The sequence below is a fragment of the Meyerozyma guilliermondii genome, genomic scaffold, assembly GCF_000149425.1.
Source record: "Meyerozyma guilliermondii ATCC 6260 scaffold_1 genomic scaffold, whole genome shotgun sequence".
NCBI lineage: Eukaryota > Fungi > Ascomycota > Pichiomycetes > Serinales > Debaryomycetaceae > Meyerozyma > Meyerozyma guilliermondii.
In genome coordinates this window covers 1,713,380-1,739,244 of record NW_001809800.1, presented here as the reverse complement: position 1 = coordinate 1,739,244, position 25,865 = coordinate 1,713,380, and the positions used below count along the sequence as shown (strand labels likewise).

General features: G+C 44.9%; 19 protein-coding genes and 1 non-coding gene across 20 annotated transcripts; 9 read left to right on the top strand and 11 right to left on the bottom strand. All coding sequences in view use genetic code 12, as the record gives it.

Annotated features, from left to right (window-relative positions):
* PGUG_00998 (uncharacterized protein) lies at positions 1 to 614 on the bottom strand (the record flags this gene model as incomplete). The annotated part of the gene is made up of 1 exon (XM_001487570.1): positions 1 to 614. A coding segment is annotated over one exon (614 nt), but the record flags the coding sequence as incomplete, so codon positions are not given.
* Positions 148 to 858, top strand: PGUG_00997 (uncharacterized protein; the record flags this gene model as incomplete). Its single annotated transcript, XM_001487571.1, has 1 exon — positions 148 to 858. The coding sequence occupies one exon, from the start codon at positions 148 to 150 to the stop codon at positions 856 to 858; it is 711 nt and encodes a 236-aa protein (XP_001487621.2).
* A 63-nt stretch (positions 859 to 921) lies between these two features.
* On the bottom strand, positions 922 to 2,856 carry PGUG_00996 (uncharacterized protein; the record flags this gene model as incomplete). Its single annotated transcript, XM_001487569.1, has 1 exon — positions 922 to 2,856. One exon carries the CDS (start codon positions 2,854 to 2,856, stop codon positions 922 to 924), a length of 1,935 nt encoding a protein of 644 aa, XP_001487619.2.
* Positions 2,857 to 3,372: 516 nt separating this feature from the next.
* PGUG_00995 (uncharacterized protein) lies at positions 3,373 to 3,807 on the top strand (the record flags this gene model as incomplete). Its single annotated transcript, XM_001487568.1, has 1 exon — positions 3,373 to 3,807. One exon carries the CDS (start codon positions 3,373 to 3,375, stop codon positions 3,805 to 3,807), a length of 435 nt encoding a protein of 144 aa, XP_001487618.2.
* Positions 3,808 to 4,288: 481 nt separating this feature from the next.
* PGUG_00994 (uncharacterized protein) lies at positions 4,289 to 4,837 on the top strand (the record flags this gene model as incomplete). Its single annotated transcript, XM_001487567.1, has 1 exon — positions 4,289 to 4,837. One exon carries the CDS (start codon positions 4,289 to 4,291, stop codon positions 4,835 to 4,837), a length of 549 nt encoding a protein of 182 aa, XP_001487617.1.
* A 110-nt stretch (positions 4,838 to 4,947) lies between these two features.
* PGUG_00993 (uncharacterized protein) lies at positions 4,948 to 5,451 on the top strand (the record flags this gene model as incomplete). Its single annotated transcript, XM_001487566.1, has 1 exon — positions 4,948 to 5,451. The coding sequence occupies one exon, from the start codon at positions 4,948 to 4,950 to the stop codon at positions 5,449 to 5,451; it is 504 nt and encodes a 167-aa protein (XP_001487616.1).
* Positions 5,452 to 6,080: 629 nt separating this feature from the next.
* Positions 6,081 to 7,289, bottom strand: MKK2 (mitogen-activated protein kinase kinase; the record flags this gene model as incomplete). Its single annotated transcript, XM_001487565.1, has 1 exon — positions 6,081 to 7,289. The coding sequence occupies one exon, from the start codon at positions 7,287 to 7,289 to the stop codon at positions 6,081 to 6,083; it is 1,209 nt and encodes a 402-aa protein (XP_001487615.2).
* A 122-nt stretch (positions 7,290 to 7,411) lies between these two features.
* RFC1 (replication factor C subunit 1) lies at positions 7,412 to 9,538 on the bottom strand (the record flags this gene model as incomplete). Its single annotated transcript, XM_001487564.1, has 1 exon — positions 7,412 to 9,538. One exon carries the CDS (start codon positions 9,536 to 9,538, stop codon positions 7,412 to 7,414), a length of 2,127 nt encoding a protein of 708 aa, XP_001487614.2.
* A 565-nt stretch (positions 9,539 to 10,103) lies between these two features.
* On the bottom strand, positions 10,104 to 11,522 carry PGUG_00990 (uncharacterized protein; the record flags this gene model as incomplete). Its single annotated transcript, XM_001487563.1, has 1 exon — positions 10,104 to 11,522. The coding sequence occupies one exon, from the start codon at positions 11,520 to 11,522 to the stop codon at positions 10,104 to 10,106; it is 1,419 nt and encodes a 472-aa protein (XP_001487613.2).
* Positions 11,523 to 11,838: 316 nt separating this feature from the next.
* PGUG_00989 (60S ribosomal protein eL33) lies at positions 11,839 to 12,333 on the bottom strand (the record flags this gene model as incomplete). Its single annotated transcript, XM_001487562.1, has 2 exons — positions 11,839 to 12,143; positions 12,309 to 12,333. 2 exons carry the CDS (start codon positions 12,331 to 12,333, stop codon positions 11,839 to 11,841), a joined length of 330 nt encoding a protein of 109 aa, XP_001487612.2.
* Positions 12,334 to 12,669: 336 nt separating this feature from the next.
* PGUG_00988 (oxysterol-binding protein) lies at positions 12,670 to 13,932 on the bottom strand (the record flags this gene model as incomplete). Its single annotated transcript, XM_001487561.1, has 1 exon — positions 12,670 to 13,932. The coding sequence occupies one exon, from the start codon at positions 13,930 to 13,932 to the stop codon at positions 12,670 to 12,672; it is 1,263 nt and encodes a 420-aa protein (XP_001487611.2).
* A 282-nt stretch (positions 13,933 to 14,214) lies between these two features.
* GWT1 (glucosaminyl-phosphotidylinositol O-acyltransferase) lies at positions 14,215 to 15,669 on the bottom strand (the record flags this gene model as incomplete). The annotated part of the gene is made up of 1 exon (XM_001487560.1): positions 14,215 to 15,669. The coding sequence occupies one exon, from the start codon at positions 15,667 to 15,669 to the stop codon at positions 14,215 to 14,217; it is 1,455 nt and encodes a 484-aa protein (XP_001487610.2).
* A 211-nt stretch (positions 15,670 to 15,880) lies between these two features.
* On the top strand, positions 15,881 to 17,092 carry SPO7 (Nem1-Spo7 phosphatase regulatory subunit; the record flags this gene model as incomplete). Its single annotated transcript, XM_001487559.1, has 1 exon — positions 15,881 to 17,092. The coding sequence occupies one exon, from the start codon at positions 15,881 to 15,883 to the stop codon at positions 17,090 to 17,092; it is 1,212 nt and encodes a 403-aa protein (XP_001487609.2).
* A 390-nt stretch (positions 17,093 to 17,482) lies between these two features.
* YTH1 (cleavage polyadenylation factor RNA-binding subunit) lies at positions 17,483 to 18,082 on the top strand (the record flags this gene model as incomplete). Its single annotated transcript, XM_001487558.1, has 1 exon — positions 17,483 to 18,082. One exon carries the CDS (start codon positions 17,483 to 17,485, stop codon positions 18,080 to 18,082), a length of 600 nt encoding a protein of 199 aa, XP_001487608.2.
* Positions 18,083 to 18,196: 114 nt separating this feature from the next.
* COG4 (Golgi transport complex subunit) lies at positions 18,197 to 19,852 on the bottom strand (the record flags this gene model as incomplete). The annotated part of the gene is made up of 1 exon (XM_001487557.1): positions 18,197 to 19,852. One exon carries the CDS (start codon positions 19,850 to 19,852, stop codon positions 18,197 to 18,199), a length of 1,656 nt encoding a protein of 551 aa, XP_001487607.2.
* A 905-nt stretch (positions 19,853 to 20,757) lies between these two features.
* On the top strand, positions 20,758 to 20,840 carry PGUG_05965. Its single transcript has one exon. It is a non-coding gene; the product is annotated as a tRNA-Leu (tRNA).
* Positions 20,841 to 20,881: 41 nt separating this feature from the next.
* Positions 20,882 to 21,322, bottom strand: PGUG_00983 (uncharacterized protein; the record flags this gene model as incomplete). The annotated part of the gene is made up of 1 exon (XM_001487555.1): positions 20,882 to 21,322. One exon carries the CDS (start codon positions 21,320 to 21,322, stop codon positions 20,882 to 20,884), a length of 441 nt encoding a protein of 146 aa, XP_001487605.2.
* PGUG_00982 (uncharacterized protein) lies at positions 21,312 to 22,823 on the top strand (the record flags this gene model as incomplete). Its single annotated transcript, XM_001487556.1, has 1 exon — positions 21,312 to 22,823. The coding sequence occupies one exon, from the start codon at positions 21,312 to 21,314 to the stop codon at positions 22,821 to 22,823; it is 1,512 nt and encodes a 503-aa protein (XP_001487606.2).
* A 110-nt stretch (positions 22,824 to 22,933) lies between these two features.
* RET2 (coatomer subunit delta) lies at positions 22,934 to 24,688 on the top strand (the record flags this gene model as incomplete). Its single annotated transcript, XM_001487554.1, has 1 exon — positions 22,934 to 24,688. One exon carries the CDS (start codon positions 22,934 to 22,936, stop codon positions 24,686 to 24,688), a length of 1,755 nt encoding a protein of 584 aa, XP_001487604.2.
* A 19-nt stretch (positions 24,689 to 24,707) lies between these two features.
* PDE1 (3',5'-cyclic-nucleotide phosphodiesterase PDE1) lies at positions 24,708 to 25,853 on the bottom strand (the record flags this gene model as incomplete). The annotated part of the gene is made up of 1 exon (XM_001487553.1): positions 24,708 to 25,853. One exon carries the CDS (start codon positions 25,851 to 25,853, stop codon positions 24,708 to 24,710), a length of 1,146 nt encoding a protein of 381 aa, XP_001487603.2.
* Between the last annotated feature and the right edge of the window lie 12 nt (positions 25,854 to 25,865).

Genomic DNA, 25,865 nt, shown 5'->3' with positions numbered 1-25,865 from the left:
GTTTCGATGTTTGAGAAGATTTTGTTTGACGAGTGAGTATATTGGTGAAGGTAGTTGGTGCTTTGGTACAAGTACTGTACTCTGTGGGTGCACCGCGGTGATGACATGGTTCCGGATCGCTGAGAAATCACAATAGATATAGACAACATGTTAAGAGGTATATCAGGACGCTTTTTTAACGGCAGCCGTGCGGCTCGGTCTCTTCGAGCTGATTTTGTGCGTAGTTTGTTCATCCAGACGGCCGACACTCCTAATGAACATGCTCTTAAATTTCTCCCTTCAATGTCGATTTTGAAAGAAAACGAAACGTTGGAATTTTTAAGTGGAAGAGAGGCAGCGCGTAGTCCTTTGGCGGTAAAGCTCTTCTCTGTCGATGGCATCAAGTCGGTTATGTTTGGGTCCAATTTCATCACCATAGAAAAACTGGCTAACAGTAACCAATGGGCCGTGATGAAACCTGAGATTTTTCTGATTTTAACCGAACATTTAACTACGGGAGCTCCTGTTATTAACGACGAATACGAGCTCTCTAACGACATGGAAATCAACGAAGATGACGACGAAGTTGTAGCCATGATCAAAGAACTCATTTTTACCCGTATACGGCCGGCCATTCAAGAAGATGGTGGAGACATTGAATTTGCAAAATTCGATGAAGATTCAGGTACTGTGTATCTCAAACTTAAAGGAGCATGTAGATCGTGTGAATCTTCGTCGGTGACATTGAAAAATGGCATAGAAAGTATGCTCAAGCATTATATTGAAGAAGTCCAGGCAGTGGAACCTGTTGAAGAAGAAGAAGAAGAACCACTGCTTGTTATCGAAGAGGTGAAGGTTGCGCCACCACCTCTGTTATAGAAGCCGCTACATGTACATAAGTCTAATGAAATTCTGGTAATCGTCACAATATGTACAACTGAACTATTTTTTCTTTTGAGTTTTCTTGCCTTGTCTTGGTGGTGGAGCTGACCCTGGCATCGACAGAGGTGCAAAGGTAGCTGGGGTTCCGTGGTCAAACGGTAAGTAATAATTGAAATTCTGTGGTTGGGCATTGCCGTAGAAGTTGGGGTAGTCCCCAGAAGGTGGTTCCACTGCTTGATCTCCTGCCATTTCGTGGGGACTCAAGTCTCTCACCATGTATGGATAATTGTAGTAGACGTATGGAGCGTACATGTTAAAATCTGTGAGTGGGGGAGAAACTATAGGTTGTGGTGAATAGTAGTAATTTTCCGATGGCCAGCTGAATCGCTTCATGTAGTTGTGAGGTGTAGGGGCAAGATAGTTGTTAGGGACCGAAGATCTCTGACCTTGTGCTGGTGCAGATGGACTATGATTGCTCTTTTGGATTGCAAACGAGGTTTGGACATGAACCGAGTGACTAGTACCGGTGAGACTTGTGTTGATGGTCTTCTCATTGGTTAGTAAGATGGCACGGACTGCCAGTCTAAAGTTCTCGAAAAACACAAATCCAATCTTGCCCGTACTTTCTGTAGACTTTTTTGAGTAGAATTGTGGTTTGATGATCTTTGCTGACTTGATCTTACCAAATTGTTTCCAGAAAGTTTCCCACAACTTGTCGTTATTTTCAAACACCACAGGGAAACTGTTAACGTAGATATTGGTTTCTTGGTAATTCAAATATTTGGAAAATTTGGTGATTGCAGCGTTATGCAAATTCATATCGATATAAGTAAACGTAGGAATGGTGTTTGGTTCCCAGTTTAATGCCATCCTGTTGCCAGTGACCTGGTATAGGTAATGGTTATGCTTGTGTTGGCCAATGGAGATCTTGAGTGTTCCAGAAGTAAGAGATTTGTCGTCAAATTCAGTTTCACGGTTGATAGGTATGATGTCTTTATTTTCAAATGCCATGAATTCTTCAAACAGCAAATTATTCAAGTAGTAAAGACATTTGAGCACATTTTCATTCAAGTGTTCGTCAACTTCAAACCCTATGAATCCAAAGTTTGAAACACTAACGTCTTGTTCTGCCACTTTGGTTAAGGGGAAATACACCGATTCGATCTTTTGGAACATTTCAAATTTGGAAAGAAATTGACCTAGTAATTCAAATGTGGGGCTATAGTTGAAAAACTCTCCCAAATTCTCCACAACAATGGTATTATACAAATTGACAGATTCACTATGGGCAGGAGATTGGGATGCTGCAGGCTGGAAATCTTCTGCTTTGAGTTTCCGTTCTCTTTTGCTGATATACTTGTTGACGTAAAGTGGAACTGAGGGAAGATGATGGAATGGATTATTGGAAGTATCCAAATGTTCAATGAGGAAATCCACGTCCAAGTAATTATCAAATTTGAGAATAGCAAACAAGCTTTCATCGGAATTGTTGAAGATGTTGACATTAGACAATGATTTGTAACATGAACGAACCTGGAAGAATTCAAAGAGTGAATCATGGTTGATCAATGAGCTAGAAAGATTCTTCACAAAGAGGTTTCCTGGATGAGAAATGAAGTCTGAATAGTCCAAAGTGAACTTTAGATTGTTCTCAATCAATTTCACCACGAGTTTATCGGCATTGAACTTGTTATTACAGCGTAATTCAATGCCAGAATCAAAATCGGAAATATCGACATGTTGTAACACCAGGCCAACCGTCGGTTTCAAAGTGTCATAATTGCAGTCCGTTACACTCACGCGAAGCGGGAATGCATCACCGACATCAGAAATCGGCGAAACCGATTTTAGTAACGGAGCATCAAAAATGCATGCATTGAGATGGTCAAGTAGGTCGCGATTTGGAGCGCGCGGCTCATCGGCAGGAACACCACCAGAAGATTGTGCGACATTGTAAGCAGACGATGGTGGCAAATTGGTAGCGGTACGATTCATAAAGAGCAAAAGGAGGATTTCGATTGATCAGATAAAATGGAAGTATTGCCAATGATCAGTTAACTTCAACAAAAACCAATTGATTTGGTATGTATAGATTCAATAGATAAGCAGTATCAATGACAAGGTCCAAGGATCAAAACCAAATATCAATCAGCCGTGCGGGATGGTTTTCAATCCATGAATCGAAAAGTTTACATGGGAATCAATCCGTATTTAAATTAGTCATAAATGCAGCCTAACGCATGCGCCGGAGCCGTGGGTTGTGCATCGCAGCCGCTGCAAGAAGCCCGCTTATGTCAGCGGGTGTATCTTAATTCGGCCGGGCGGTGGGGAGGGGAGCCCTGGCCCCTAATTGGTAGTTTATCAAATCAGATAGACGGACGAGTGGCGGCGGAGTGGCTGCGGAGATGGCGGCGGAAGCGGGTTAGGATGCAATGCACGGCGAAAATTCCTTGTTTGTGCAGCAGTAGTTTAGTCTAGAATGGCCCAATGAGGGGCTAAACGTCGGATCGCATGCAGGTGGCGCGCATTAAGTCGCCTAAACAGAATCTAAATTCCTTCGCACTTGAAAAAACGGTCATGAATACAACTACGGCGATTTCTAAGCTCGCATTATTTTCGGGTGATTACGACGTAGCGATCACTGGGTGTGCGGCGCGCACCCTGCAACATTATCCCCCTATTGCCGTGTTTATTACTGACGTGGCAGCGCCGCGTTTTGGATCCTACGTTTACACCATTGGCGATCGGAAAAGTGGTGAAACTTTTGCGACGGTAATTCATGAATCCGATGCCGATACCGAGGAAATGTGCCGGAATATGGGTCGGGTTTTAGCTAAGAAATTCGAGGTGCCCGTATATACGAATATCAATGGACGGCTAGACCCAGGTAGTTACCAAGAGCTCCTTAACCATGTCATTGATCGAGCATCGAGTGGCACTCACTAGGAGCCGTGTTAGCTCCGCGGCGGCCCGACTTCGGTTCCGTCGGGTCCGTGTTATATCCGAGAAAGGTGGCGCATGGTGGGGGAAAGTGGTACTGCAGATACTTTTTGCTCGCAAAGGTTAATTCGCGGTATGGAAGATAAATGGGTCACAAATTGTTTACGTTGCATTTTTATTGCAATTGTTGCATTAAGGATGCATTTACGTTGTGTAATTATCGGATTTGTAATGTGCGCCTAACCGTTGCATTTCGACTGCAGGGGAAAATGGAAATGCCGCATACGATCGCGAAGACCTATTATTAGATTTCGCCGCATGAGCATGTTTTCGTTCCAAATGCGGGTTGTAATCAAATCTGCGATTTTTGGTGCGATTTACGATCCTTTGAAAAACTTGGCCTTGCGACATTCTTTGATGTCGTCTCTCCGCACTTTTGTGCGCGCACGCCTCATCACATTTCTGCTCAAATCTCATCGCTCTACTTATGGAGAAAAATCGCCCCAAAACCTCCCAGCGGTCTAGAAAGGGCAAACGGGCATGGAGAAAAAACGTGGACATTGATGACGTTCAGGTGGGATTAGAAGAAAATCGCGAAAAATTACGTCTTGTAGGTGATGAGGACGATTTTGTCATTGATAATGAAGGTTCGGTGAATCAAAATCAACCTAAAAAACTCAAAACTCATGATATTCTTACCAATAAGTCTAAAATCAAGCCTTTGGAATCGGTCCGTAATCATAACAAGATCCAGGGTGTGGATAAAAGCAAAGTATACAAGTTAATGAAGCTCTCTGGTAAGGTGATGGGAGAATCAAAGCTTAAAGCCAGGATTGAAAAAGATGGACTTATCAAGAAAAACGTCACTAATGACCTCTGGGATACCGTGGAAGAAGATACAACGCCTGAAATATTGCAAAAGTTTTCCTCTCACAGTCACACTCGTGCCAAAGTTATACCAAAGACGCTTTTAGAAACATCTCTTCGACTTGAATCTGCAAAAGATGATGAGGTGGTGGGTGGCAAAATCGTATAACCCTTTCGCTTGATTCATGGAAATCATTAATTACCAGTGAATTTACTCTGGAAAGTGAACGTGAAGCAAAAAGACAAGAGCTCCAACAATTTCAAGATCATCTTAAAAACATGGTGAGCGAGCTCGATGCCGCCGACGAAGAAGAAGATGAAGCCAGTGATGAAGAAGAACAAGTTGAAGTGGATTATAAGCTCTCAATTAACCAACCAACGAAAGTGAATATCAAAACTAAAACCCAACGTAATAAGGAAAAACGTCACCAAAAACGAATGGAATTACAACAGCAATTACAGGAATTAAAGCAACAATTGAATGAGCTTGCAAAAGTGGATCAATATAAACAAGAAATCGAAGCTAAATCTACAAATGTGAAGAAGGTAAAACAGCCGAAGAAACTTTACAAGTACGACGCCATAGCAAGACCTCTTGAAGTGAAACTTTCGGACGAGTTACCAAGTAATTTGAAGAATTTGAAACCAGAGGGAAACCTTTTTTATGATTCAATGATCAAGTTGCAAGAACATGGAAAGATAGAGGCCCGACTTCCCGTCTCCAAAAAGAGAAAGTATAAGCCCAAGGTTACGGAGAAATGGACATACAAGGATTTTAAGTAGCTAGCATATCGAATTAAATCAAGATAACTGACAAGAAAGATGAGAACCTAGCTGGATTGTCGAAAGCTGCGCAGACTTGTTTCAAGTCTCTGTGTTCTTTGCTCTACAATTCCTTTTCTTGCTCTACATTCTCCTTTCTTTGCTCTACATCTCCTCGTATACGCTTTATTACATCGTATAAACGATTTCATATGCTCATGAAAAGTCCCAGTTGCCGGTTGTATAGCCCCTGTACAATCTCTCTCTGAGACTAAAGTAGTGATCTCTATATGGGGTCCAGTATTGTTGGAGTTTGATGTCGGCTGTCTTGAAGTGTTCAGGAGCCACCGGTTCACTACTTTGTCCTCGTTTCACACCCGTAAGTAAAAAGTCTCTTTGCATCATTTTTTCATCCCAGGCGTCCAAGTCAAATCTATCCTTTTTCCATCCATTGTCCCAGTATCTGACAAATCCTACACCGTGGCCAGCAACCCCAAAGAAGGCAGCCATGATGGCATAGGGTAACAATCCCTCAAATGGAACAGGCATAATACAACAAGTTGAGATTTTAATTGGATGAACGCGGATTCGACATTTGCTGAGTGCAGGAAAATTGGGTTTGTGCAGGAAAACTGCCCCAGTTCTTCAGCTTAATCAATTATATCCCATAGACGGCGTATGAAGCCATCCATGCGTACAGAGATGTTGCTCTGACCCACACACCACGGGTGGTTCAACATTTGCCGCGGACTAGGTCGTTCTGTAGGTTCTTTTTTGAGACAGTAACTTATAAAGCTTTTGAACGCTTCAGACCAATAAATTCCATCTTCAGGCACATCCTTAAGTTTTGGCTCGTACTCTAGAATGAGCTGGAGGAGCTCAATTGGGCCCAATTGCGGATTATCAACGGTGAAGGGAAATTTGCAGCTAGCCACTTCAAGCATAGTCAACCCTAACGACCATACGTCGCAAGTGACGGTGTAAGGCTTTCCCTGAATTCTTTCCGGAGCCATATAGTACTGGGTCCCCACGAAGGTTGTTGCTAGCGAGTCCACAACTTCTCCGGAAACGCCAAAGTCGCATAACTTGACATTGCCCTGGCTATCGAGCAAAATATTCAGAGGTTTAATATCTCGATGGATAATCTTTTGTTGGTGGAGGTAGTTGAGGCCATTGAGAACGCTTTCGCCAATTTTCCCTAACACTTTTTCGTTGATTCGGTTTGATGGGTCGAGTTCTATTACTCGCTTATAAATGGCATCTAAGGATCGGCCTCCCATATACTCCATGGCTATACCGATCATCTGCTGGCTTTCGATCAAGAATGTTCCGTAATAGCGAACAATATTGCGCGACTTACACAACCGATTGTACTGCAATTCACGAAGAATTTGTTTCTGAATCAACGGATTGGTATCCACCTTGATGAGTTTCAAAGCAAACACAGGCGACCCTTGTGCAAGCCTACACTTGGAGACAGACCCACCGTTGCCCTCTCCCAAACACGTGAGCTCTACTATGCGGTTGTTATTGGCAAGTTGGTTCCATTGTTCCGGTGTAATGTCATCGAGATGTGAGCATTCTCCAGTTAAAAGCGGACTTTGATTGGTTTCCGCTTTCGAAGACGCTGGAGTGGAGTCCCCTGCATACGTCTCGTTGTGAATCTGAGCCATTTGGGGCGTCGTCTCCTTTTTTTGGCCGCTTTCTCCGTCGGTGTCAAATGAGTGCAGGCCATTAACAAGCAGAAAATCAATTGGAGGCGGTTTTCGACGAGGAGCATTGTTTGTGCGCGTGGAGAGCGGAGCAAGAACGGGCCCTGCCCGCTTGGTAGGGGGAACTTTGAATAGGGGATCGGTCATGGTGGTTGCAGGTGTTATGATGGAGTGAAGAATAGCGCGGATTCGAAATGGGTCCGCGTTGTGTGTGCAGAACCGGTATATGCAGTCGCTGCCTTCATCTTAAATCCTCTTGTATCTCTCATTCATGTCTTCTTTCTCTTTGCCGCAGGACCCGTTGCTTTGGTCCGTTTTTTCTTCGGTTTCACCTCTTTGATCAATTTATCCTTTTTAGCATCAATCTGGTCATTTTCCACTTCCTCTTCTACTTCATCTTTCGCAGTATCGTCTTCAATGACATCTTCATAGTCCACTGTCTGTTTCCTACCTCCGGTAGCCACCGAGTTTCCTGTCTTGTAGATGGCTATTGGATGCGTAGACAGGTTATATTTCCTCGTGAAAGCAGTTTTAACTTTGGTGGAAATGTCTTTGAGAACAACCTCGGCTTTCATAGGTCCAACTCCAAAGTCCACTATCGAGTCCCAGTCTTCCTTGGTGAGATAATAGTGATCCAACACATCAATTACCTCGCCAATGCCCTCCTCGCCAAGTTTCAAAAGAGGAGTTGTGAGTTTGTGCTGGAGTGCTGCCAAGTAATCGAGTCGTAATTGCATCTTATCGGTCGAAGTTCTTAAGCGAGTATGATACTGAATTTCCTGTAAAAGCCGCTGGTACTTCATGGCTTTTGAGTTCTGACCAAGCCACCCGGCAAAGTTGATTCTCAGCGTTACCTGACCAGCAACTGACAGCGCTGGCTTAACCGACGACATTACTGCATGGAATGGAAGCAAGCTCCATTGCTGTTGACCTGACCGAATCAACGAGTTGATAATATCCGACTCGGAAATGTCGTCGGCGGCACTGGCTACTCTTTCAAGGTGGTTCTTGGTCGAGGTGACATTAGTGGGACGAGTGGACAAATAGTTTTCTTGGATCATTAGCGGAGTGAAATCGATATCGTTAAAGTATAAGTCGATCTTGTCGTTCAAGCTGTGGTTGGCATTGGGGTTATGGATTTGACCACTTAACAATCTTGCCGTGATTTCAAAAGGTTTGAGAATCGCTTGCTTTTGCCATGCCTTGGCCATATCCTTACTTTCATTGTGACCGATGGTCTTTTGTGTGCGCGAAACCGTTGCAAGCATCGTAATCATTTGGCGAATATCGTTGCCGGTGGCTTGTACCAACTGACCAATTACAGTAGGATCCAATTTGATCTTCTCACGAAGTGCAATTGTCATGAGTCTCGACCTCACCTCATTTTCCGTGGGACGACGGAACGGGAGATCCAAAGTGACTCGGTCAAATGTTCTCATTTTCGGCAACAGCTTGTCGTTGCAAATAAGTATAAGTGGCATTGAGGTGATACGACAGAAAGCAGAAAGTGCTCCAGCTCCTCCATGGTCACCGGAGGACATCCCGTCAACCTCGTCCATAATGATACAGAATCTTCTATCATTGACACTGGCTTGGTCATGCTGATGTTTGAAGAAACCCACCACGGAAGTATTGGACAAAACACTCTTGAGGTTGCTGTTGAGTAAAGACTTCGAACGAACATCACTGGCGTTTTTCTCCAACACATCGTACCCGAGATTATGGGCAACTAAATGTGCCGCTGACGTTTTGCCGATTCCTGGAGGGCCGCTGATCAAGCATGCTCGAAACACTCCCGATCCGTCGGATCCAGGGTTCTTGAAGCCGGACTTGGCGTTATCGAACCACGACGCCAACCACGACTGGAGCTTGTTGATTTGGCCCTTGTTTCCACATAGCTGGCTAGTATCTTTGGGGGCATATTTCACGGTCCAAAGGTCTGCCGATGAAGTGGTGGGTTGTGACGGAGTATTCTGTGAACTTTCATTCTTTACAGAACTGGTTTTAGCCTTTTTTGCTGCCTGCTCTCTTTCTTCACGTTCTTCTCTCTCGACCGCTTCTTTTAGCTTGCGTTCCTCTTCGTCTCTCTTTTCTTTTGCACGTAACGCCAGCTCACTGTTGCCTCCTTCCGCCGGCATTCGACGTAAGAGCTCGAGAAATGATTCTTCTGTGATAGCCTTGATTTTGTTGGCTTTGATTTTTTGCACTTTTGAGGGTCCGGCTTCGTCGCCTAGAACAACCAAACTGGTCTTGCCTGAAATCGCCTTGGTCACCTTGGCTCCGTACTGCTTGGCCAAACCTTCCGCCTGGTCACGGTCCAAGTTGGGAAGAACACCAGTAAATACAATTGTGAGGCCAGAAAGGCAATTTGCCTTGGCGTCAATGTCAACTGACATTCCAGATGATTGGGGTCCATCTTTCTTCTGAGCAAACGAGAATGGCTTAGACTCCGTGACATCTGGCAATTCGGCATCTGGAAGCGTCGCAAGGACATCATCTGCGTTCTGATCGGCTGAATTGGAATTTTTTGTTGATTCTTCAACTTTCTGTTTTGCAACTTTACTCTTCGTTGGCGAGCCATTGACGGTTTTTTTGGATGTTTCCGCACTCTTAGCCGGCTTCTTGGGCGATTCCGTGGTACGCCTACGCTTTGGCTCGGATTTCTTGGGTTCTGGAGATGTGAGATCTACAACATCATCATCGGAAAGAACCGATATAATTTCGTCTTGCTGCTTTCGTTTTTTCTGCTGAGTTAGCTATGTGATTGGAAGACGAACACCAAATACATACGTTTGCCGTGGCCTTGGCCGGCTTCTTGGCACCAAAAAAATCTTGGATATCGGGCATTGGGATCACCAGGTCGCGATTTGCTGTGAAAGACGCGGAGGAGTGCTGGTGTATGGGCCTACAGACAGCTTAAATGATGAAGATGAATTGGGAGGGTATATTAATGGTAAAATCTTACTTGCCGCGCGATTCTTTTTCAAGAAAGTCGGTCCATAGCGAAACAAAGCTCTGTCTGCCTTCTACTCGTTGCGATTGACCATGGCTGAGCCCGGCGGCCACTTTTTGGTTTTCGTCCCAATCCAATAATGCACTAATCAACTGTAAAGCTTCGTATTTTTTGGTATCACCTCGAGGAAACTGGAGGAAACCTATGAGAACATTCAGCACAAGCTCCTTGTCTATGGCGTTGTTCTCGCTGCTCAGGTGTTGCTTGAGCATTTGTAACGCTTTGGTGAGGTGCTCGTTGAGAATGATGGCTTCGTGTCTGAGTTTGCCAATAAGAAGCTGTTTGGCATTTACGTCGTTTTCCAACAGCTTGAGCTTCTCGCGCTCGGCTCCAAAGTTGTCGATGGTTTTGGTTTGGCGGTTGACGGTTTCCGTGAGTTTAGTTATATGATTGTTCTTCTGTTCAACCTCGGCCAAGAGCTCAGCTGCCCGGTTCTCGAGTTGTTTGACGGTTGAATCGCTGTCATGCTTAATTTGCGTGATATGGGTCTCGAGCTCGGAAATCTTCTCCGCTCTCTGTGCTACTTCCTTCTCCTTTTCTTCTAGCTTTTCTCTCAAGTTTTCATTATTAGCATGCAAATCTTTCATCTCCAGCGCCTGCTCGCTCCTAGCAGTTTTGAGTTCTGTGATCTCCGCCTTGAGCTCGCTGATGGTCTTGCTGAGTCTGGAGTTCTGGTTCTCGAGCTCATACCGTTCGTCCAGGAAACTGTCGTCTTTGGTTTGGTACTCACGACGAAGCATCGTCAACGAGTTTGTAAGTCGATCACACTCGCCATTGAGGTCACTTGTCTTTTGTTGAAGCGACTTCACGGTAGCTTCAAGGCTTGTTTTTGCCTTTTCCGCCTCGTCTGCTCGCTCGACTTCCAATTGCAATGCATCTTTGGTCTCCTCAAGCTCGTTCTGAGCTTCTTTCATCTTGCTGAAAACAGTCTTCATCGACGACAACTTCGAAAGAAGGGAATCGTACGATGCCTTCGTTTCATCTCGATCTTTGGTGACTTCCTCGAGTTGTTTTCTGATGTTTGAATCATCATCCGACACATTAGCTTGGAGCTCGAGTTCGGCGATTCGTTTCTGTAACGCTTTTATTTCTTCTTTCTGTTGTGATTCAATTTCAGTGCCACCCGAAGGTTGTTCTGGTGCCTTGTGGGACGGTATCAGGCCGTTGGTGTTTTGTAGCTTTTGATTATTTGTTGTTTCGCTGTCATCAACATTTTGGTTTGTGTTGATATTTTTGTCATTTTCAACCGTGTTTGGTGGTATAGGATTGTTTTCCGAAGCCTGTGGGGTCGTCGAGCCATTCGTATCGGCGCCAGAAGTTTCTACAGGGCCCAGAGACTTGGCACTTTTCTTCTTGTTTTTACCCATAAAGAAACGATTGAGCGCGCTCGATGTGGGGGAAAAGGAAGAGAGAAGAGAACAGAACGAAATAGATTGGAAAATGAAGTTAATGAGGAGGGAAGGGAGTAAGTAGAGGAAATAAGTGAATTGTTTGGAAAATATAGGTCAGTAATATAATTGGTCAGGAAAATTGAAAAGTGAGAGAGAATAGTGAAACAGAAGAAGCACAAATAACTCAAAATTCTATTCCTTTTATTCCTCCAACCTCTCTTTCTTGTTCCTTTCTTCCCTTCTTTTTCTACACTTTTCGTTACATTAATTTGTATTGTTATATGGCATGGGTTTAGATGTTCGATGGGTACAACATGATTCTAACAGAAGCACCAAAGGTCTTTGGTGGCAAGTTCTTTCTGAAGTTGGCTCTAACCAATCCGTTGGATCCATGGGTTCTGGCAACCTTACCCCAGATAACTCTAATCTTGGAACCTCTGACTTCCTTTTGCGCACGGTAAACGTAGGCAATACGCTTACCCAAGTAGAACTTGGCATCTTGAGGGTTGGCCACACCGTCAATCTGGATCAACGACACCTTGGGGTTGGTTACGTTCTTTGAACGCTGGTAGGAGATGTGCTTTCCCTTGACATACACTGAGTTAGTAATGAAAATGAAAAAGTGGGTGAAGATGAATACCATAGAAGATACTTTCACAGCCATAGAAGATTCTTATACTTGTTTCGTTGGCTTTCTTGTTGTTTCACCAATATTTCAATTTTTCAACTGATTTTTCACCGATGGATTTTTCAACTTGAAACGAGGAACATCTAAGGTCTTCTTCATGGTATTCTTCTTCTCTTCACCGTGCCCATCACTCTGGTTCGTTTTTAGTATACATACATCTGTGAGACTCGGCCATTTCTATTCTTTAACCTTTACCGCTTAAAATTTTTATCACCTTGAATCTGGGTGCGAACCCACCGGCGCTTTTGTGTAACAAACGTTGTGTGCGGGTGGATGGCTGGGCCGACCGGGGTTGCGTGTGGTGCCCGAGAAGCGCAGTCATGCTCACGTGTGCCTGTGGCGCCCTACTTTGGAGCACGTGCGACACTCGTGCAACTAGGTTTATGCAGTTAGTGTTATCGTGCATTAATTGCAGCCATTATTGGTTTACATATTCTATACTTTAATTTCACTCTCACCGTCCCACTTTTCTCTATTGAACCTCCAGTGCTTGGCGCTTCCCGTGTCATGCTTGGCCTTCTTGGCTGTACCTGAGGGAGCATTCTTAATTGAAAGCAGTGCCAAATTGCACAAGTTGAGAAAAGCATCATGGTCGGGTCCTTGTTCGTAATCCACCTCATCGAACCAACGGGCTTTCCATGGGATTCCTGACTCCTCTTCCTTCTTGCGCATCTCACGCTGGGAGTTTTCAATGAGAGATTTCTCCTTGTGGATTAAATCGTAGTCACTCTTGGCGATGGCATCGGCAACCTTAGCCCACGCTTTACGAGATTCAAGTTGGTGTTGTTCTTCAATTGGTTTCACCTTGAGGTGGGTGGCCGGACTGTGGGCGTCGTAGAACAAAATGTCTGTTTTCTTTGGAGTGGAGCCTCCTTTGGTGATATATGACTTACCCAGCCACTGGCCCGCAATGGTGCAAATGGCCGATTCTTTGTTCTGAGACGACAAAAGATCCGGGAACACTCGCGCCTTGAATGTATTCTTCTTGCCGGAAAAGTAGCCACGGCCGGAAAAGTCGAGTTTGGCAATATAACCAGACGAACTTTGAATGTACGAAGTGCCTTCGAGTTCCACAAAAGGTGAAGCTGTGATGAGTCCTTCGATATGAAGCGGTGGGAGTGTGATCAAGAACGATTCAGGACCAACCTCCAAGATGGCGTGACCAAATTGTTGAACATTGATCGAAGTGGCAGAAATCCACGATTTGATACCATTGTAACCTTGGAGCTTAACGCCATTCTTATCGTTCAAAACAGCATATGCCGTTACCGGAGGATGGTGCGACACTTGCTCCGACACCAAAACCGTTTCTCCAGCGTTTTCATCACCGGTAGCTGCTCCGGTCCATTTGCCGACAAACACCTCACCCAAAAACGGATTGAGCGGTTTCTTTTCAGTGCCCATACTTTCGCTTCTGGAACAGTATTGCGACCGCAACGTGGAAATGAACCACTTTAACACTGCAATAAGTCGTTTCTCAGCCATGGCACTTTTTTCGCTGTTGGAGGCTTCATCGCTAATATTCAACGAAGCCGGGGAAACCAAAAGTTCTGGATGTTCGGCCCAATATTGAGAATATTCACACAAGGAAGTGGGAGATAATATAAACGGTGGAGCTGTGAGAGACAGCAAATCGCCGTTGAACAGGGCGATCGACTTGAGGAACGAGGTCCATGAACTGGATTGTGCTACTGACATGGTAACGAGTTGAGATCCGCGAGCCGAGTATATGGTGTGCAGGAATTTGGAGCCGGTGCGAGAGACGAAAGAGAAAGAGAAAGAGTAAGGAAGTGTATGGACGTAGAGGTTGAGATATATACTCAATTGAAACTATAATTACTTTTCATTTGGTATATAGTGTTTCGTATCATACTGTTTATTTTTTTTCACTTTTGGAAATTTTCACTTTTTGCAACTTTTCCATTTTTCACTTTCCATTCACAGTTTTGTATTCTATAATTCACTACTTCCTTCTTCTTTTTACAACTTAATATAGATTTTCCTTCTCTCAAGGATTATCGCCACCACAACCCACGAAAGTCCATACACCGCAAGTATTGCAACCGCACAAATTGACCCACATTCCAACGTATTAATCGTCATATTTACAACACCAGTGGTAACATTTGCAAGCAAAAAAATCGCCAACCCGTTTTTGTTTATAGCTTGTAGAATTGGAGACATAGAGGCATTTGGAAATGCTTGGTTAATCCAATGGTAAGCAAGAAGCATTGACGAATTGTACGAAACCACCCACATAACATAGGAAATATTACCAAGTCTTCGAGACACTTGACTTACCAAAAAAGAGTTTTGACAGTACCAAAAACACCCATGAGACACCAAAGTAGCAATAATCAACCCTTGGTTTGTAGTGACCGTCCACTTTGTTTGTGTGCTTCCTTGAGAGGCGCCAAAGAGGTTATTACGAGTCTTCCGACCAGGCAATACAAAGTACCCAAAACACTGTCCGAACAAGAAAATACTAAAGTAACCGGGTAAGGAACATATTCCCTCCTTGTTCATGGTGACAAGATTGTCCATTCTGTTATCGCTTCGCAAAACAAATTGTTGCAAGCCTTTTTGCAATGCAACCTCATGGCATATGGTCACAAAAAACGCAAGAAAAACTCGAGGAATGATCTCTATGACCGGATTGAGGAACGCCAAACATATGGGCAAAAACCCAAGGGTAATGAAAAAGTTCCAGTGGATTCCATATTCAGTAACATGTTCTTGGTACTCCAATGATTTGACACTGATCAACCTCACAAGTCCTAGTCCCAAAACAGGCATAGCTTTCACACTACTGCGGAAAACCAACCCTACGTAACTGCCTCGTTTGTAGTTTTGTTGTAAAATTTGCTTGATAAGTAACCGTGAACTTGCAAGCCCCATACTGAACACAAACGATCCCACACCAATGTCCATCATAGACGTCCCCCATGTCTCCACCTTTGCAAATCTCCTGGGAAACACTTTAAAGTCAACTGCTAATATAGCAATATTCGTCAAAATGAGCATTTGTGCTCGATAGGCTGTCAAAAATGGCTTTTGTGGTAAGAGCTCGTTACTCGAATTGACACTTTTACTCTTTTGAGTTTTCTTGGGTGCCCCTGAAAACATCACCAACACTGCAGGACCCAATACTAATCCATGGAGTGTACCAATGATGTTGCAATACAACGTTACAGCCAAAAGAATGGCAACCACTTGAAGTGAAAAATCTACAACAAACGGTATATTTCTGCTGGTGCTTCTGATCATGTTGTAGGCAAGATACCCACTCAATGCCACCAGGGTGACCCAGTAGATCTCCGGGACAGATCCTCCGGTCAAGCCTGTGACGAAATTCTCCTTTTGTTGTTTGAGAGACATGACACCGAATCTGTATTGAAGGAAAAATCTGGGGTACCGCTTAGGTAAGCGAAACATTGAAGCACATACATTAATTGCAATAATTGGGTTAGAAAACAACAAAACAAGTGTTGTTCTTGTCTCTATTGATTTGTCCAAGCCTCTATTAACCCTTCTCTACACCATTGCTAACTTTTAAGGACCACTTTAACAGCCATTTTGTTGGCCAGCTGCACCCAGACACCACGCGCGTTTAGTTCACCAAATTCTGGTTTTGGTTAAAACTGTAATGGAGACTCCCAAGTCTGAGAAGAGCCTTCACGATGTTTCTGAAACCTCAGAAATGACACAGGTGGCTCCACAAGAACCAGAAGCTCTTTCAGAACTTTCGGAAGAAAAATTAAAACCCAATTTTCGTTCCACTCCATCTCCCATGGACATTACTCCGGTTCAATCTCGAGGACGGGAATCTGAAGAAGTGCTTTTTTCCGACTCAGATGTGGGCTCCCTGCACCTGTTAGACTTGAAACACATCAAAAGTTACAATTCTGAGCCCAGTTCGCCAGGAACGCCGATAACGTTCGAGATTCCATCACGATCAAGTTCGCCCAGGGCACGGCGTAGCTCAAGTAAGGACGGATTTTCAGATACAAGGTCACCGGAAACACCAAGAACACCCCGAAACAAAGACGGAGAAACACCCAAACCGAAAAAGAGACATCGACGGAAATCCACTCGGTCAGAAATCAGCGACAAATCAGCCCGATCCAAGACCGAGTATGTTAGTAGTGGGTATACTCTGACGCCAGCCACCGGTAAAATCTTCCGCAATCTTTTACTTCTTGAAGAGAATCTCAGACAACAGGTGATTCAGCAACGAGCAATGCGACGGAAATACCTTACATTTTTGGCCATTCTCTGCTCCCTAAGTGCCTCCATAGCTCACCAGCTCTACTTTGTGGAAAAGACACCGACGGGAACCAAGCGGGTGATTCTTCAGTTCAGTCTTCTTGCATTACTAGTAACATTAATGTTGTACCATCTCTCCGGAGAGTACCAAAAAACCATCGTACTTCCTCGTCGATTCTTGTCTTCGACCAACAAGGGACTCCGGCAGTTCAACATACGGCTAGTGAAGATTAAGATCCCACTTTCTGATTCAATAATTGATCTTGTACGAGAAATGTCACTTTTCGTGGTGAACTTGTTACTAATTTCGTTCCACAGGCTTAACCCAGCGATGATTCAAAACCGAGATTCCAAGTTGGAGGTGTTTTTGGTGTCGTGCCAGCTGCAATGTCAGCCTCGAATAGGCATCACTGATGTCAAACTTGTTCTCAATGCCAGAATGTTCAACACCGATATTCGCGAAGGATGGGAATTGTACCGCAGCGAGTTCTGGATCCACGAAGGTGTGCGCCGAAGAACCAGCATGATGGCATTTGCGGATGAAAAGAAGAAGAAGGCGGGAACAGAGTCGAGAGCTGACAAGAAAGAGTAACAAGATAAGCAAGAACAAGAATCTGAATTGAACTGAAGTAGAATCAACTAGAGTTGGCAGAAGTCATCCAGAGGATGCACAAGCCATAGGGAGCCACAAGAAGCCACAGAAACCAAAGTTTTCCGATTCGAAGAACTCAGGAAATCTGAGCTAGGACTCACTCCAATTTTTCGGACAAAATTGAACAAAAACCACAAAATTAAACCAAATTGAACAAAAGTGAACAAACTAAAAACAGAACGACCTCATAACCCATTTGGACTACCATTGGCATAAACTTGCCAGGATTTACTGGCTCTCGTAGCCGAACTCACAGTACGGCATATAATCGACCTGCACAAAACCCAGAAATATCAATTCTGTCGTGATTCAATTTCCTAATTTCTAATCATGTTACTGTTGAATCCGGTGATACATCCCGACACTCGCAACAAGCCACTAAAAATAGAGTCTTTTCTTCGCAGAGAACATAATTTTTCCGTTAATCCAGACCGTCCAGTATGCCAGTTTTTTTTACCTTCCACTCCCGGTTCTTGTCCCAATGGCAATAATTGTCCTAATAAACACGTTCCTACAATGTATTCCAACAAGATTGTGTGCAAGCATTGGCTTCGTGGACTCTGTAAGAAGAATGACCACTGTGAATTTCTCCACGAATACAATTTGCGGAAAATGCCCGAATGCTTGTTCTACTCAAAGAATGGATTTTGTACCCAAACTCCTGAATGTTTATATTTGCACGTCGATCCACAACTGAAAATACCCGCATGCCCCAACTACGAAAAGGGATTCTGTCCCGAGGGCCCCAAATGTCCTAATCGACATGTACGAAAAATAATGTGTCCTTTGTGGGTGACAGGATTCTGTCCCAAAGGTGCTGAATGTGATTATAGTCATCCTCGCTTCGAGGGAATGATAGACAGGTTGCGAATCAAGCCAGATGAAGACGAAAAGGAGGGAAGTAAGGGGAACGAGGTTGCGAAGAAGTAAGAAGTTAGAAGTCAAAGACTTATATCTTGTGTATAATACAATAATAGCTAATACTACTGTCTTACAGAGCTGTAGAGTTGTAGAGCTGTAGAGCTGAATTGCCTGTAGAGGTTCCTATATTCTATATCCTCGCCCTTGCTTACGTTCCAAAGGTGTCAACACCCAGTTGATTCCATCATCCTCTCCCTCTTTTATGCTCAATTCATACTCTTCGTCATCCATTCCAACGAGCAAAACAAGCTGAGTGACTCTGACAAATTTTTCTCGAAGTTCGTAACTGTCCTCACACACCTCATTGATGATTGAAGACAAGTCCTTTTCAAGTTTGAGCGACCCCAACTCGTTGATCTTGAACTTTCTCAATACAGCGAGAAATTTGAGCTCGAGAAGATTGGCCAAGTTCACCACTAAAAGCTTGACGAGCTTTTGGTACACGAGATTCTTGTGAAATGTCTGCTTATATGGCCTTATAGTGGCCTGCCACGAAGACGCAAATCTGACGAGACTGGAAGTATCGTTCAAAATGTTGGCAGAATAGACAACGTAGTTTGTCTCGTTGACTTCTGGAAAGCATTCGTTGACCATCACCAATAGCTTCGACTTGAAAGACTGGTTATAAAGATTGACCAAACTGTCTTGAATAATCTTATGCGAAATGGTATTGAACGGGTCAAGAAAGTCAGTCTTCAATATGCTAGCCACCTTTTCGTTGTCCGAACCAAAGGGGAAAGCCTTGGACAAGAAACTGGAATCTGCTAACTTGGTGATGATTTTGTTGAAATACTCTTGACCAACAGCAACGGTATTCAAATATAGTACAAAGTTTTTGAGTCTTTCTGGGTTAGCAGATGCAGTGGTTACAACAGCGCCGGTTCCCACTACATTTCCAAGAGCACTAGAAGCACCTTTGAAGAACCCCAAACCTTCGGGTGCCGGGGTTCCACTGCGAGAAGCACCAGGACTGGTGACATTACTTGTATCGGACGCCGTCACCAACACAAGACTGGAGTTGTACCGGGGCTGATTTTCGTTTATGCTCTTGATGAAAAAGCCATTTACCAAGTCTCGCTGAATAACCTCGAAGCAAACTCCAATGAACTTCTTGACGGCAGATGGATGCGCCGAATCAAGAACGTTTTGGAGGGTATTATTCAACACAATGGTGATGTCTTCAATGACAGAAGAACAAGGAACTTGCTCGGGCGAGACTGAAACATGGGTTGCTCGCAACAAAGGATCGAGAGAAGGGAGCTCTTCTATTGTGAGAGCTTTTTCGAGCGACCGGCGGAAATAAAACAGACATAGTGATTCGAAAGCAGGCAATAATTTGCTGGTGACTTTGGCGGTGAAGTTTGATTTTTGGATGATTTCAGGAACCAAAGGAGATTCCGTAGAGGTAGAGAAGTACTTGACAGCCACAAATCGACAGTATAAGGACCATTGGTGAAGAATGGTGGCTAGTTCATTCATCAAGTCGCCGATTTCGATCAAGTTGACAATGTCTGCCAGGTCTTGAAATTGGGGTTCATGGTGTGGTTCTTGCCTGTGTCGTAAATGGGGGAACGTGTACAAGGAAATATCTTGTATAACTTTAGGAAATCTTCGAACGTCGTAGAAAGTGTCGGCAATAAGACCCACTTGCGAGTCGATTTCACCTTGTATTTTGGCCACAACGTAGCTGAGCGGCTCGGTGAAAGTGGCATTGTAATGCTTGAGGATCAAAGGACCATGTTGCATGAGCATCACCGAGATGTTCTCGAGCAAGTTCATACAAATCGTAGCGTATAAACCTGGTCGCGACGAATCTTTCGTCGAAGATTTCAATAGATTACGCAGGGTATCGGTGATGATGTGGCATATGAACCTCGAGTAGCAATCGAGACCCACCTTATCTTGTCCAATGAGAGGGAAAAGCTGGAAATAGCGAGTTACATCTGCTACATTCCGTTGTCTTGCTGCTTCGTCAAAGTTGATCTGGAAAACCTGGGTCAATTCCTCGGTCCATTTGGAAATGGTCTTTTGTGGAAGCTCGGGAATGTCGGTGGAAGGGATAACGACCGATGAAAATTGGCCGGTAATAACTTTTTCATCGATACTGGTGTTTATGGTGTGAATGCAATGGGCTGCGAGTTCCCAATTTTTTGTTTCTATGGCATAGTATGCCTGGTTTATGTTGTTCTTGAGCAGCTGCAAGTCCTCGACGAGCGCCAATGTCTTGTTGACGTTGCCTATTTCTTTATCCAACGACCGGATCTTGAAGGTCAAAGTATTGCCCAAATCGTCGGCGGCCGAAAGTAGCAGCGAAAGTTCACCAGAAGAGGCAATCGCCGACGACAACTTTGTACGACCAAGTTCGATGTTACTTGTATCTTGCTGGAGTCTTTTCAGTTTGAGGGTGGTGAAAATGGTGTAATTCTTGGTCGATGAGATTTGTGGAGGAATCTATTTCGGCGACGATTTCGTCGAGCTGGTCGACCGATACGGCCGTATGGAATTGCTCTGCTAGATGGGACAATTTGTGGTCCAACAGCGATAGTTGAAAGGGGTGGTTGGCCCCACCATTTTCCATATTATGGCCAACGGAAAATGAACAAGACAACGGCGCGAACTGAAAATGAGAAGGAAGGTAGGGGCTGCGCATGATAAAGTCACCAGGAGTAGTTTCTTTCAGCAATGGCTCTGTGGCCGAGTGGTTTAAGGCGGCAGACTCAAGTTCTGTTATCGTAAAGATGCACGCGTTCGAATCGCGTCGGAGTCATTATTTTTTTCCATCCTCTTTTGCAGTATCTTTTTTTTTGTTTACTTAGTCTTATACCTATGCCACGCCATTTGTGCCAACTCCCCCACTCTATATGCTCCTAATCCTACTAACAAAACCCCCACGCCTCGTACACTTTTTTGCCACCAAACTGGATGCTTACGTACATCGATAATTCCGTTTTTATCTTGTAATGGAAACCCCAGCAGCATATACCATCCCCCACCAAAACACATGAGAGCCTGCACAGCCGTGCACGGCGCGCAATTGTCTGTGACGACCGGGCGCGATGCGGGAGGGTTGAAAATGTCTGCAATGTTGCTCATCATGAATCGTACGAAGTACGATTCGCTGCAGGAGAAGGTCTTTCGGTACTGCATGGGTCGCAGTCTGTAGTACTGCACACACCGTCTTAATCCTGCAACTCTCGCTTTCGTTCTACAACTTCTAGTATTTCTGTCACTTTTCTTCATGGTTTCCATTCGTCCAATTCGTCTTCCCTTTTTCAAACGTGCACGCCACTTTCACATAGGCACAACCTTCAAACAACAATATACCTACAACTACAATTATACACCAAGAAAATTGCCTAGAAGGCTTCTCTACTTTGGAGTGGGAACCTTGATCACCACTGGTTATATTTACTATGCGTGGTGGCCAAAGCACACGTTTCCTCTGTCGGTGGCAAAGATCTTGCGCAAGGGTCTTTGGGCCGAATCTGACCGCGGCGAAAATGACTACCAATTGGCACTCAAATATTACATCATGGCACTCGAACATTGTGATGAAATTGGAATGGATTCGTTGAGTGACGAGTATACTGGGATCCAGCTCAAGGTGGCGGAGATGTTTGAGCGGTTGGACCAGAAAGAAAATGCGGAATTCATCTATAATGAGATTGCTACGTTGTACATGAAGGTGTTGACGGCGGCACCAGATTCGGAAGATGGACGGCGCATTGCTACGCCAGAGCACCGGGCTCACTTGATCCAGAAAGACCTTCGGATCGCTATAAAGTTGGTGGAACTCAATAACCTCAATCCTCTGCTCAGCAAGGCTATACTCATGACTCACTTGTTGATTGCCCAGGACGAAGTCCACAAGAAATTGGGCCCTTCAGGCACCATCTACAAGATGACGGCTATAAGCGACGACGACAAAACCCCGCAAAACTACAACGCTACCATCAAACACGATTCCATCACCGTCAGCACCGACGGAGTTGTCACTCTGATCAACAAAAATCCAGCAGCTTGGTACCCTTTTTCCGACGAGTTTTTCAATGCCATGGACCTCTTGACGGCCATATGTGTAGCAACTGGCGATTTGGGCATGGCTTCTCGAGTGAAAATCTCCATGACAGAATGGATGCTTTTGGCCGATGTCGATCCACATAAGCTACTTTTGTCCCAGTGCAACTTGGCGTCGTTGCTCTATTTGCAGGCAGAAGAGTTTGAGGCACAAGAAATTGGATTTCGTCGTAAACTCGCCGAATCTGCTGGTCTTGACTACGATACCATTAAGACTTTGACGCCAAAAACGGTACAAGAACTGCAAGACGCCAAGGATATGGTACAAAAAATGATGGAAAAAGGCAGTGTTGAAGACAAGGCAGAGTACCAAGAGGCTATAGCCAACAAAGACAAATGTATTGGACTTTCGGTTGAAACGTACCAGTCTGTGCTTGAATTTGCCAAAAAATTACCCCAGGAAATCATCGAGAACAATTCCACCATCAATGAGACAGTAGCGTTGGCTACGTACGGATTGGGAGTGGTTCATTTGCATCTTTCACAGTACGAGAAGGCAGAGCGATTATTACGTGAAGCTCGAGTACGGTCCAGATCGTGTGGCTATGAAGGCTTGATTGCGGAAATTGAGCGTGAGCTCGGCAAATTATTCAAGGAAAGAAAGCTCCGGCAACAGGGCCAGGCGGGGCTGGGCGAGGTGGATATCGAAATGGACATTCATATCAATAAGTGAGCATTAATAGACGAAAGAAAAAATAAAAATACGAAAACGAAGTATAAAAAACAAAAAGTACGAAAAATAAGAAGAGTACGAAACACACAAGTTCCAGTGTGAACCAGGACATGCCATACTCATTTTTTTGGTTCTGGCGTCTGGTCTACATCTGTTTGATCTGCTACTATCACTTCATGAAAGTATTTGCGCGACGTTTTATGGCCCGCGCACGACCCAGAGTGAACACGAATTTCTTCGATCCTCAATCTGCAATGGTAGTGTTGGCGGCTTCGATCTGCACCCGAGGCGGAAAACCTCTTCTTTCGCGTCTGTTTCGTGATATATCGAAGGACCGTATCACAGGACTTCTAGGCAACTTTCCTAGTTTGATTTCCGAACTGACTTCCCACAATACTGCCGTTGAAGACGAGTCCATTCGTTATGTTTATCAGCCATTGGAAGATCTTTATGTGGTTTTACTCACCAATAAGGACTCCAATATCTTACAGGACATCGATACGCTTCACTTGTTCATTTCCACCATCAGTAACATGTTGAGACAAGTGGATGAACTGGAGATTTTTGCCAGTGCCTTTGATATATTGGGAGCTTTTGACGAGATTATCTCATTGGGATACAAGGAAAACTTGACGTTGTCGCAGGTTCAAACGTTCATGGAGATGGACTCGCACGAGGAAAAGATCCAGGAGATCATCGAGCGGAACAAGGAATTGGAGGCCACCGAAGAACGCAAACGTAGAGCTAAGGAAATTCAACGCCGAGAATTGGCACGCAAAAACTTGGAGCAAACGCCCCATATGGCAAGCCAGTACGATTATAGCCAGACATCGGTGCTGCAACCGGCATACCAGCCGCTGCCGATGATTGACAACACCCCGGTTTCCGGTCCTTCGATCTCCAGTAGACCTACGCGTGGCGGGCTCCAGTTGGGTAAAAAGCCCACCAAGGTGGCAGAGACCCACCAGCCATTACTTGCGCACAACGAACCGCGGTTCAACTCGGGCCACCTAGGATCCAATGTGCCTCCACTGTCCGGTTCGGTAGCAGCTGCCCCCGGCTACTCGCGGTCTGTAGCGTCGGCGTCGCCTGCTCCGGCACCCAAGGCGACTAACAATGGCGTGCTCATCACTGTGAACGAGAAAATCTCGGCGTCGTTGACTCGTGACGGCGCCATCACTCTGTCCGAGGTCAAAGGTGATTTGCAATTGCGAATTAACGACTCTGACCTTGCCAATGCATCGATTATTGTTACTACAGGACCCGGCATCCAGTACAATCCTCACCCCAACATTGACCGTCAACTTTTCACCCAGAAAAGCGTGATTTCGTTGAAAGACCAGAATAAATCGTTCCCGGCCGACGACCGGTCTATCGGGGTATTGAGATGGCGCGGAGCAGGAAAGCAAGACGACCGCAGCTTGGTGCCGTTTGTAGTCAGCGCGTGGGTTCTGAGCAACGACGGCCGTGCCGACGTGACGTTGGAATACGAACTTACTGACCAATTTGTCCAGACTCATCAACACTTGGAAAATGTCGAAGTTTCTATACTAGTGCCCGTGGGCGAGGAACCTACGGTGGAAGACGTTCCGTACGAGGTGACTGGTGATGGAGTTTTCTTTACTGTGACTATTCCTATCGAATCTCCCCAAGGATCATTTGAGTTCCTGGTTCCCGCACCTGATGAAGAATCGTTGTTCCCCATGGAAATCCAGTTCTCTCTCGAAAACGACCAAGCTACAGAGGCCGACACCTCGTTTGGAAAAGTGTCGGTGGTGGACGTTGTTGGACGTGGACCTGACGAAGAGTCACTTCCGTTCGACTTGCACATCAAATTGGCGCTGGATGTATACGAGGTAGCGTAAAAGTATGTACATTCTAGATCTATAATACAATGGATACACCGGAAATAGCCACCGAGAATTGAATGCCCAACTGGGCTTGTTGGGAGAGTTGTTCGAGTTCGTTGAGAATTCGGCGTCGAGGGTCGACATATCCCACGTCTTTGACATGGGTCACCACGATATGGAAACCGCTCAATGGTGATTCCAGCGACGGATCAATACTGAGACACTCAGCTCGTAACTTTTCGAGCTCTGCTATCAAGTGACAAGGCATCAAATGACCGTAAAGTTCGTCGGGATCACAATCTCCTGACGATGAACACTCTAAAATTATTCCTTTTAGTTGATGGGAAACAATGAGCGGAGCTATATGGCGCCAGATAGTGAGGTTCTTGTTCAAGAGCGATATGGAATCGGACTCAAAGTCGCCGAACACCAAGAGACTTGCGTTGGTAGACGGAATTGTGATCAAGAACGCCGAGGAAATGTAGTGTTTTATATCGAGGTTTCCGTCGATATCGGACTCCTTTAACGGCACGAGCTTGTCCAGATTGCTCACATTGTTCAGTTTTATGAGTTTTCCATGGCTGATGTCGAACATGTTGACGGTGAAATTACCGTTGGCTATGGAAAACGGTTTCCAATACTTCTGGCTGTGAAGTTTGACCACATTGAACTTGGGCATGTTTGGCCATATGACACCATTAAAAACATGGTCCTGGAGCGCCGAGAGGGTGTGCAGCGCCCCGTATACTTGGCGTGAGCTATTATTAGAAAACGCCGGCGAATTGATGGCTAAGGAAGCAATGTGATCGAGATGCGGATGCGAGATTAAGTATGCCGAGACCCGATGGAAAATTCCAAATGCGTGCTTGAGAGGGGATTCCGACGCATTGAGGGTGCTGAACGGGGTAATAATTTCGGGTTTGATGTATTTTTGCACCGGAAGCAGGTCATTGTAGAGGTCTAGACCACTCTGGTATGGAGAATTATGGGCAATTTCATGATGTATTATGTGTCCCAACATGTTAAGTCCACTGCCAGCGTCGACACAAATTATATCGTCGAACCGTTGTTGGGTAATTATTTCTTTGTAGGTTATCAGATGAGGCTTGACCAATACGGCGCATGTAGTGCCGTCCAAACATCCGCCTGATGATCCTAGAAAAGTGATATCAAACGACATAGTAGTTCCATG